Source organism: Anthonomus grandis, chromosome 2 (assembly GCF_022605725.1).
Source record: "Anthonomus grandis grandis chromosome 2, icAntGran1.3, whole genome shotgun sequence".
Lineage (NCBI taxonomy): Eukaryota > Metazoa > Arthropoda > Insecta > Coleoptera > Curculionidae > Anthonomus > Anthonomus grandis.
Genome location: NC_065547.1, coordinates 14646960 through 14659296, shown reverse-complemented (window position 1 = coordinate 14659296; position 12337 = coordinate 14646960). Strand labels below are relative to the sequence as shown.

Here is a 12337-nt window from a genome sequence, read left to right as displayed (position 1 = left end):
TACTTATTAAGAATTTGCCATAATGCAAAGTGGGTTCTTATAACAGTAAACTAGGTACGGTATCCATAATTCTTTCCCGAAATGGTAAAACATTCATTATAGGCAACATTTTATAGTTCACATAATATGTTATGATGGTTGCATGATCTAAAGTAGGTACTAGAACAGTATAAATAATGATTTAAGTCAAGGCAAAAATAATAATCGAAAAGCAAGAACAGAACAACCACCTCAGTAGTAAACCACCTGTCAGGAAATATTCTGGAATGATTTGAGAATTCTCTGAATACGTTTGCCTCTTTTCTAGATCTCACCAAAGCATTTGATTGTGTATCACACAGTATTCTGAATTCTCCTGAAAAAACTTTTCTACAATTTTTTGCCTTATATCTTTTAATTAGATTTCAATATGTCTCTCTCTTCAACAAGATTATTCTTCTTCACAATTCACAATTTGGGGTTCCAAAGGGATCAGTACTAGGACCCACACTTTTTCTTGTGTACAGGGTGGCCCAAATTCGATCTTCATCATTGGAATCTCGGAAACCGTAAGAGATACAAGGTCGGTTAAATTATGGCAAAGTTGCTGAATTTGATACTTAACAACACGCCGTTTTAAAATTTAAAAAAATTCGGATAGTTTCGAAGATATTCAGAAAAAACCGAAATCTGTAAAAATCTTTAATTTTTTTATGACGTTACTTAAAATCATAATATAATAAAATAAATAACACTTTGTTGGGGCACTTCTTCTCTAAAAGATGGCGTTTTCAGAATTAAAATACGACGTTTCGTTTTTGAGATACCATCACCTTTTTATTTCAGACTTCTATTACCTTATTTTGACGAACTATATTTTTATAAAACTTATGACGTATCAAACTTTTTTATTTTCAACCGATTTAATAGCAAAAACTGAGATTTTCCATAATTAAAAAAAAAATTCTTAATACGGACGTGATGCTTTTATTATTTTTTTAAATTATCGACTTATTATAATTAAAAACTAACCCACCCCATGATTTAATTTTATAAAATATCTATAACATCATCAATATTATCATCAAATTTAATATTAAAAACTCAAATTTTTTACAAAACAGTTAAAATTACCGATTATATAAATAAATAACTTAATAAACTATACTTTAGACATTTAACATATTATAATAAAAAACTACATGAAATGCTCAAATAATCCTCCTTTAACTTCGATGCATTTCTGAATCCGCCGGCGCAAATTACTCGTGACTGCCCGTTGGATCATTCGTCCTCTTGCCTGTAAATTTGTAATTTCCAAAGTAAATTTGTGGCGTAAAACATTTATATTTTTAGGACTTTCTTTAAACACACGGTCTTTTATTTATCCCCATAAAAAATAATCAAGAGGTGCCAAATCGGGGCTTCTGGCAGGCCAGCGAACTGCGCTCCTTGGTTTCCAATCCACTTATTGGGAAAAGTTTGGTTAAGAAACTGAGACACAGCAATACCATTATGTGGTGGTGCCCCATCCTGTTGCCACCATAATTGCTGAACAATATTCAACGGCTCGTCATCTAGGGCATCAAATATATCGTTTTGTAGCAAATTTAGGCCCCTTAAATTTTGTCTCCATATAGCCCAATCCAAACATGACGGGACTCGTTTATCCCGTCCCTGTCTTCGAATTTGCTGATTTTGATACGGATTTTTGAATGCGTAATTATGCTCATTATTTCTGTTAAAAAAACCACTCGTGGAGAAATTGCATCCATCGGTCCATATTATTTTATTCAAAAAATTCTCATCTTCATGTAACATTGCATTAAGCCAATTGCAAAATTCAAGCCCTCTTGTAAAAAATATTTTTTTTAAACCCTCTAAATCTGCTTCCTAGGTATATTCAGTTCCAAAGAAAATTGGCGTGAAGAACCGCGAAGATTTTCCGCAACCTTTAACAAAATGTCTTACTTATTATATTATTGTAAAACGTGGCTTTAAAATATTAAGGTTGGTCTCTACCTTTTTTTCGAGTTCAAAATTTGAAAATATAATATTTACAAATATTGAAGCATTTGTCTTGATCTTGTTCCTAGCATCGCCATTTTTTTTTGCGAAACCAAGCCTAAAATTTAAAAAAACGCGATGTTATGCACTTTATAAATTTATTCCAGGCCCTAAGACTATAAAAGTTTGGTATTATTACTATTGTCTAATATGAATTAGACAGTCGTAAAACGTTTTATGACCTTTACGCGGTCCGAACGATTTTGGTAAAATTTTAGGACTGTATTTTGTGTTGAAAAGTCGCGAGGTAAAGAGCGCTCTTAACTTACAGCGTTTTCCATTTGATGCACTGGTGCGCACCTCTTCCCAGTTTTCGTATTCCATTTGCTTGCACCTTTCAAGTTTCTACAATCCATTTGAAAACCAGTGCATATAAAGTTGCACCGAGTGCATGTTTTCACTCAACTTCACTGGGAGATCGTGTCGGTTCAGTGCATTTATCAAATACAAAATATGGCGGCAAAAAAAACAATAAAGATCTAGCTGCTGCTATTTTATCCATATTAAGCAGTAGTGAATCAGACTCTGAAGATGAAATGGTAATGTTTGAACGTATCCCTTAACCGAAAATGAAAAATTTTATAGATGTGATTATCAAATTCAATGATAAACAGGTATTTTCTCTATACAGTTACATACTTCTGTTTATATGTCTTCTATTTTGCAGTTTAAAAAATACTTCAGATTGGAAAGGGAAAATACCTAATAAAATTAATTGCCAAATTCACTGAATCCCTTATTCCCCAAAAAATGTGGCTGGTCGGGTATGTATTTCTGCTGAAGTACATATTCTTGCTTTCTTATGGTAAGAAATAAAATAATCAATTTTTCACTTTTTAGGGTAGGTAAAAACATATTAGGTAAGACGGATGATATTATGAAATGTTTAAAACTTTCTAACGAAAACGTCAGAGCAGCGCTGTAATTTTATTTAAACAGGTAAAGAATGGACTTATTTTACTTTGTTACAAAATTCAAAAAATACAAAAGATCTTATTGGGTTGGGTTGGGTTGGGTTGGGTTTAAAGTGTCTCATGTTTTGTATTAGGTAGCTTAACTGCCCAAAGATACCTAAGTATATTACGAAATAATATGCTACAGTTGCTGGAGGATACATCTTTGGCATAGTGACATCAGATATATTTCCAGCAAGATGGACCGCCCACTCATAATTCAAGAATAGTTAGAGAATATTTAAGTGCTCAATCAAATGGCCCCCGAGGTCACCGGACCATATATGACCATATATGACCATACTTCTTTGTATGGTAGGTATAACCATACAAAGAAGTATGGTCATAATAATAAAATTTATGCAAATCGGCATAATATCGGCAATATACACTATCGGACAAAAGTAGAGCAACACTTCCAGAAATATTTGCAAATACCGATTTTAAAATTATAAATGCATGATAATGTATACAAATCCACTAAGTTTTAAAACTACAAAGTAGGCTATGATTATCAATGTCAACAAAAATTTTCGCAATTAAAACAAATAATTTTATTTTGACGTTTAAGTTTAAATGCTTCATAGTAACGCGTCAAAAGTAAAGCAACATTCAAATAATTTGTTCAAAAGTAGGGTTTTAGCAAAAGTAAAGGGATAAAATAATTGTGAAAGGTGATTTTTATGTTTTTTTGAACATTTCTGTGTAAGATTAATCATGCCGAGAGGAATTCCAATTTCAAAAGACTTGAAGCAAAGAGTTGTGGATGGATTCATGGAAGGTACCTAACAAACAAGCCGATATTTCAAGACAGTTTGAGTTACCCCGGTACACTGTGTCCAAAATAATATCATGGTATAATGAGAGGGGACATTTAGAGAAGTTGCCAAAATCGGGAAGGCCAAGGAAAACATCAGTAATGACTGACAGACGCATCAAAAGGATTTCCCAAAATGATCCATGGAAGTCCGCACCTCGAATTATTGCCGAAATTCCAGAAATTACGGTTGGTATACGAACAGTACAAAGAAGGTTCGTAGACGCAAAGTTATTTAGTAGACGTCCAGCTAAAAAGCCGTTAGTTTCAAAAAGAAATAGAGCAGCAAGGTTGGCATTTGCACGCCGGCATTTAAACTGGACCGTCAATGACTGGAAAAAAGTTCTATTCAGTGATAAAACGCGCTACAAAATATGTATTCAATTCTGATGGAATGAGCCGTGTGAGGCGACCAATCAATACAAGGTTTAATCCTAAATACGTAACACCTACAATTAAGCATGGTAAAGGTAGTGTATTTTTATGGGATTGTTTTTCATGGAATGGGGTAGGCCCTATGCACTTTATTAATGATACGATGGACCGATTTGTTTATAGGGAATATCATGCAGAATGTTATGCTTCCTTATGCAGAATGGGAAATGCCATTGCGTTTTATTTTTCAACAGGACAACGATCCAAAACATTCTTCACAACATTGTTCAACAGTGGTTTCTGGAAAATAATGTTCGTGTTTTACAGTGGCCAGCACAATCCCCAGATCTTAACCCCATTAAGAATCTCTGGGAAGAAGTAGAACGTCGTATTCGTACCCAAATGTTTCCAAATAAACAATCCTTAATAAATAAAATTAGTGAAGTTTGGACAAGTCTTCCTGAAAATGTCATTCAGAAGTTGATTGCTTCAATGGCGCGCCGTTGTCAGCAAGTAATTAATAATAATGGATATTCTATCAATTACTAATGTATTACTTTCAATTGTTTTTGTTGTTAAATGTGTTAAAAATTTTTTGTTGAACTAAAGTAAAATAAAATACTGTTACATACAATTTGTTGCTCTACTTTTGTCGCCCCCATTCTTATCAATTTTTATAATCATTAATATTTACCGTTCTTAAAATGATTAAAAGTACACCAAAATGTACTGAAATATTACATTCACTATAAGGATAGTGTGACATTAGGCTTAGCGCAAAATTACAACCCAATAATTTTTTTTATTCAAACATGAATAAAATTGAACTTTGTTGCTCTACTTTTGTCCGATAGTGTAGATGAACTTCGAGCCTCAACCGAAGAATCATGCAGAAACTTACGAAGGCAACCGTTTATAATTTTAAATGCCTTAAGGCGAATTGAAACCACATGGTTTATCTATAAGACAAAATATCAATGTTGTAATTACAGTTTTTAACGTGAAATCTGTGCCGATATATTTTTTTGTTTTCAACATTTTTAAGTTTATATTAAAGAGTAATATTTTCAGTTTGTGCTTAAAATAATATTAAGCAAATAGATTTAAATTACATAGCATTTGAAAAAAGTAATAAATAAATGCATGTGTGAAAGAACTCACTACCTACTATTAAAAAATACTCAAGAAGCTAAAATTTATTAAAGATTAGGTGATGATAAAACGGCAAATACGGCACTGCCTTTTATATAAAAATATCTATTATACAGGGTCGCCAAAACCGCAAAGCTATATCTTAAACAACGACAGAGATACGCTGCAATCTTATCCAAAATGGAACACAGGGTACAATGTACATAAATGATATTGCCTATTGCTAACAGAGAGCTAGCACAGTTTTATTCGCTGATAGCACCACATACTACCAAAGCTATTATCTGGTTTATGGCATTGATTTCGAAAAACACAAAAAAAGGGACATATTCGACTGATTCTTGTGCAATAAATTAACTCTAAATAGCTCTCTTCTTCTTCTTTATCATACTGACTTTTTCTTCGGCTAGCCTTTCTGGCTCTTGCCTATTTTTTGACTACTAAAAGGTCTTTAGCTGATATTTATTTTTATTCTTTCTTCCTTTTTTTTTTTAATTTGAAATTTGAATTTTTTTGTTTAGGAGTGTTTGGGGGTGGGGAAGGGTGAGAATGCCGTAGCATTTGGTGACCCAGTTTAGGGGCCGTACTGATTTAATCTTTATAAATATTATTTTCAATTTGTGTTTGATTGTTTACATTTTTATATATTATACTCACTTAAAAATAAGTTTTTATATATTTTTTCTCTATTTTTGAGTAAGAAATTTTTAATTTAAGTATGTTTTTAATTAAGTATGTATTTTACTGTTTTTTTAATGTGGTGTTTGAAATTGCTTAGGATGTCCAAATGGATTTCTAGGTATTTCACTGTTTTTGCCTATGGGATTTTTTTGTTGTTTAGATGGGTTTCTTTTGTGGGTTTTGTGCGTTTTCTAGTAATCATTACCGTTTAGGTTTTAGCCTCGTTTATTTTTATTCTCCATTTTTCTGCCCAGTTTTTTATTTGATCTAAGTGGTTTTGTAAATTTTTAATTATTATGTTTTGAGATTTATGAGTTGCAAAAATACACGTGTCGTCTGCGTAAAGTGCTAACTCGGAGTGGGGATTGTTGTGTGGTATATCGGCTTGGTATAAATTAAAAAGGAGTCGCGACAGGGTGACCTTCACTCCAGCCATTATTTTACATGGGACAGATTTAGAGTCGTTTAATGCTACATGGCAATATCTGTTATTTAAAAATAATTGTATTAATTTTATCATATTTAGTGGTATTTTAAAATTGTGTGTCTTTGCCAACAGGCCACCATACCAAACTTGTCGAACGCTTTTTCTATGTCTAACATGATGAGGCCAGAAGAAATCTTCTGTTTAGATTGTCAATGACATGTTGCATGATAAATGCCAGTTGGTGTTCAGTAGATAAGTTTATGAACCCACATTGTGTGGGAGGAATTAATTTTTTTCTTCGACTATATCTATCTTCGACTATCTTTTATGATTTTTGTAGTGATTTTACTCAAGGTAGATAGCAGAGAGATTGGCCTCCAATTTACTGGGTTTTTTAGGTCTTTGTTGGGTTTTGGTATTAGGATCACTTTTGCTTCCTTCCACTTTTGTGTTGAAAGTGTGCCAGTGTTAGTACCGAGTTTATTTTATGTAGAATTTAGTGATTCTAAATTATTTTCTAAAGAAATTATTTTATGGTAAAGGGCATTGTTTCTGCTTTGCAGAGAATGCGTTTGTCGCAGTAAGTAAGTATTTTTTTTTTAATATTTGATGGTAATTGAATTTTTGTGTGGGAGGTGGGATTTTTTACAGTCTTATTCATCGATGCTATACTAACAACCTTTTTTTTAGTAGTACACTATCACTGTAAAATTAGCCAAGATCGCCGTCCGGGCGGGAACATTTTTCTTCTATACGGTATTGATAACTTTTTTTTTGGTGGCCGGATTTTAAATCAACGCGAGTGTGGAAATTTTTTCTTCTCTGGAGGCTGCTGAAGCGGCTATTAATTATAATTTCACACAGCTCAATATCACATATCATGCTCAATATCACCTTTACACTTAGGAAGACACCGACTAATCATCAACTGTTGGCGAACTGTGCTGAGGAGGTTAAATTTCTTGAGAGTCTATCTGGATTCAGAGCTCACTTAAAAAAATCATCCATCCACCTGTCTAAACAGCTCTTTCAATACATCTTTTTGTTTTGAAATCTTGTGAAGGTGATTTATAGGCAGAGTATTGTAATGGGTTATCATGGATACTTCTACTCAAACATGTCATATGGAAAGAGTCTTTGGATAGCAACGCAAATGTGTTCGCATTATGTGTATGTCCTGCTTGTTTAATTATTATCGTGAATATTTTAAAAGCGACTAAAGGTAGCTAATATGTTTACATAAAAAATTCATTTATTAATTATTCATTAAATGCATATAAAGATACAGGGTGTTCCATGTGAAAAAAAGCTAGAAATGAAGTAAAAAACTACGAACATCCCGTATATTACAAAAAGAAACCATTGAGGTCAAAGTAGTCTTCTATTCTTTTAGAATCCAAATTTAACCTAATATTGACATTAAATTAACATTTCTGATATCAAGATGAAATTAAATAATGTAGTGATTTTTTATTTTTTTTTGTAAAAAAAAATATTGCAGTAAACGTGCCCATGACAAAGTAGCCATATTTAGCGCATATACTAAGTAGCCTAAGGTGGTCCCAAAAATAAAATAAAAAGAATGGCACTCCATTTAGAAAAAAAAAGCCGCTTATAGCCGCACTGATTTAAAGCACTCTGTATATTTCAAAATATTTTCCAGACATGCGCCATCACGTCCCAAAAAAATTTTAAGAGGTTAGAAAATGTTAGCCCTTCTTTTTGAGGCTTAATGGAAGACCGACGCACTGTATATACAGGGTTTATGAAAAATAGACGGGTATAGGTTCTATACAGATGAAGATTTTCTTCGGTAGACATTCCAGTATGTACAGGGTGTTCGAAAAATAGACGGAGATATTTCAATGGGTGATTCCTTGTAAAAAAATATGAGAAAAAGTTTCTATAAACATGGGTCCGGAAATGCACAGTTTTCAAGATACAGGATGATAAATTTTTTTAAAAATAATAATTTTTTATTAATATTAAAAAAAATATTTACTCGATTCTTTTGAAATTTGGCAGTATTACTTGTTGTATTAAGAGGCTAATTGAGCCCTAATTAGATTAAAATTATAATGTCCAGTGGCGTCCCGGGAGACATCTTAGCAAATATTATTGGCAAAAAAATGTACGCCACTGCCTTTTTTTCAACTTTAATATTTGTTGTTTGATTAAGCATTTAAAAATAGAAGAAATTCCTCTAAATGTACGTAATCAAATAACTTTTATGCACGATGGAGCTCCTCCTCATTTTAGTATAGCGGTTAGAACTCATGTCAATAACACCTTTGGGGAAAATTGGGTTGGAAGAGGTGGACCAATTCAATGGCCACCTCGCTCCCGTGACTTAAATCCAATAGATTTTTATTTATGGGGACAACTTAAAACTCTGGTTTATGCTTGTTTAATGATTCGTCGAGTGAGAAGGTGTACAGAAATAGTAGAAGAAATAGAAGTAGTTGGTATTGCGATAAAAAGGTCCTAGAAATGTTTTTGATTTTTTGTTTTTCAAGGCACCTGTGATTTTTTTACCAAAAATTAATAAACCAATTTTGTCCAGTGGCATAAAAACTGTATTTATTTTTTTTTGTCGAATCGAAACGAAATGAAGATACGAAAAAAATACAAGATGCAAAAAAGTTGTATTTTTAAATGCTTAATCAAACAACAAATATTAAAGTTGAAAAAAGGCAGTGGTGTACATTTTTTTTCCAATAATATTTGCTAAGTTGTCCCCCGGGATGCCACTGGACCTTATAATTTTAATCTAATTAGGGCTGAATTGGCCTCTTAATACAACAAGTAATACTGCCAAATTTCAAAGGAATCGAGTAAATATTTTTTTTAATATGAATGAAAAAATAATATTTAAAAAAAAATTATCACCCTGTATCTTGAAAACTGTGCATTTCCGGACCCATGTTTATAAAAACTTTTCCTCATATTTTTTACAAGGAATCACCCACCGAAATATCTCCGTCTATTTTTCGAACACCCTGTACATACTGGAATGTCTACCGAAGAAAATCTTCTTCTGTATAGAACCTATCAGGATTCATGATTACCCTACAAGGAAAATAAGGGTGTGGTACCGAAGTTCAGCCGCCTTGAGAGAACTAGACATGGCACTAGATACCTTGGAATAAGTTTTTTTTAATAAAATACTTAGATATAGTGCTTAATAGTGCTTTTTACACTTTTAAGAAGTACTTTGCTTGAACTTTTAATAACTTTAAATAAGTTTTAAAATACTCTTAGCTTATGTTTGTGTTTCTTTACTTTAATTTTCTGTTTTTACCATTTTAATAAATGTGACCGTTTAAATTGCATAATACAATTTTAAATCTCAAGTCTTATGCATTAATAATTAAATACTGTAAAAATTTACATTATAACCAATAAACTTGAAGTTTTGTGAAATACATCAAATATTTCGATAAGATCAAGCAAAATCTAGATAATCAGGACCAAAAAACACCATCTATTATAGACATTCGCTATTTTTATTGCCAGTAGATGAATTGGAAATAAAATCTACTATAAATTCTTTAAAAAACAATATTAGTCCAGAATATGACAATGTAACCAGCCAAACAGTCAAGCTGGTAGGGAATGACTCAAGTGAAATTTTTCCTAACGTATTTGAAAAGATAATTGTTATCCCAGTTCATAAACAAGGTAACGCACTTGAAAGCAGTGTCTATAGACGAATCTCATTGATTAGTAACTTTGAAAAAAATGTTTTCATTGTTTGAAATGATGAAAATGAATGAATGATCAAAGAATGATATTCCAGGCTTCCCGGAGTATTTTTTTTATATATTCCAGGAATCATGTTACAACGTACACAAAGCAAAATTAGTAGTCTAGCGAGTATTCTACATTTCTAATAAGACATACTTAAAGTATTACCAAGCGTCTTACCTAAACTAAAAAAGGTTTAATTTTTTCTTCTGTCTTAACATTTAAATAAAAAATATCGAATAACTAATTAATTTAAAATTTTCCAGCGCGACGCATAAGCGGGGAATGCAGAATATCTTGGAATACTAAAAGTTAGCTTCTGGGCACAAATCAAAATGAAGTAAATTGTTTACAAATTTGTAAATAAACATTAAATCAAAGTATTACGTCTATTTTTAATGAATGATTGTATATTACAAAATTTCAAATTATCAATGTACGTATTAAAATATCTTGGGCTATTAAAACGGGTATTAAGAAAATGTTTGAACTTTCGTTGTATAGTCTCTATCCGTGTTATTTATACTTGATAAAAAGGAGTCCAAATAATAGTGGCATACTCTAATATGGGTCTAACTACGGAATTATGCAATGTTAGTAACGAAGAACCCTTAATCAAATCCTCTGTTGCTTGCATACAAAATCCTAAGTGTTTATAGCGCCATGTCTTGTATGTTAGGGATTTCTGTAATATTTTTTCTTTTATTCCAGGCACTCATTTTAATTGAGTAACTTTTAAAAGCCATTTTTATTGTCTCCCAGGCATGTGAAGTGAATTTTGTCACTCTTTTTTAATATCAATCAAATCAAAAAGCCAATTAAGCTAAACAAATTCTCTATTAAAACCTGCACATGTGTTGCACAACTATATTTGCCTCTCAGTCTGGCAACCCGAGTTCCATCTCTAAAAAACCTTTTTAACAAGATTAAAAAGACCCAAGGAGAACAAAGGGCATGTAGGTCAAAAAAAAAAGATTAAGACCCTTTTGTAGGCAATCCACATGGGTCTGAAGACTTAGTAATGCACCCTCTGATGTTAAAAATTGTCCTTTTTTCAAAATCTCTACCTGCAATGGCAACATTGCAACACTTCAGTAAGATTCGATCAAATTAAAGCGATCACTTCTCAATTTCAGTTTTGTTTTTAAAGATTTTTTATTTGTTCTGGCAACGTCGCCTACATAACCGATAAAAATCTAAAAAGTACTATATAAACCGCCATTACCAGATGGCGGATTCACGTATAGACTTCACATTGTTCTATAAAGATACGCACGGTGAATATCGAAACTCATAAAGGTGTCATTGGTCATTTCGTACCTTCTTACAGTCACGTGGCCTGGCACTGATACGCTGATTGGTCTCTTTGGTTTGTTGATACTTTGGTGCGATCTAGGCCTGATCAATTGTTGCAACGACACAGCGGATCCTTTAGTCTGAAATTAAGGCCGGTTATTTATATTAAAAGATTAAACAGGCCCGGATGGGGTTTTTTAGTTTAATTTTAAACACAAAGGCCGAACGCGTAAACAAGATCTGTAATTTATTAATGTGATTTAGGTTGCGAGTGACATGGTTAATGAGGAGAGAATAGAAAAATTCGGTCTGAGGCTTAAGATTTATTATAAGAGATATTTTGAAGCAGGAATAGAATTTTTTAATTACTTTTTAAATTTTAAATTGAACATTAAGAATCCTCTCATAAGAACTTCATTTGAATATTTTACCTCCAATCCTGAATAGTTCATGAATTATTAATAATACTCTATCGAACGACTTGGAGAAGGGTTTCACTAAGCGTGGATTGCGGCTATATCTTGGAAACTGTTCAAAGTCAAAGTCAAAATCAAGTTTATTGTGCATTAATATAGCATATATACATAAAAGGAGTTATTCGCGTAAAACGATCTTTCATAACACCATACATTATACATACAATTACGGTACTATTAAAAAACAATAATAAGAAGCACACAGTTAAATAAAAATAAATATACAGACAACTTAAGCCTACTAACACAACCCAGACGTAGAGTATTGAGAAGAGAAAAAAAATTAAGTTATCATCTGTTGTAAAAACTTGGTGTATTGATTTTTAAAAGAATAATGATTAGAGCCAGCCAGCAGCAAATAATTTGA

General features: G+C 32.2%; 1 protein-coding gene across 3 annotated transcripts in view; it reads right to left on the bottom strand.

Moving 5' to 3' along the window:
* The window catches only part of LOC126750378 (cytospin-A-like), a 240202-nt gene that overhangs the window by 107374 nt on the left and 120491 nt on the right, over nt 1–12337 (bottom strand). For all 3 annotated transcript variants that reach the window (XM_050459990.1, XM_050459997.1, XM_050459989.1), the window contains one exon: nt 11519–11634. In XM_050459990.1, coding sequence (XP_050315947.1) covers nt 11519–11634 — 116 coding nt within the window. The remainder of the gene's footprint in view (nt 1–11518; nt 11635–12337) is intronic.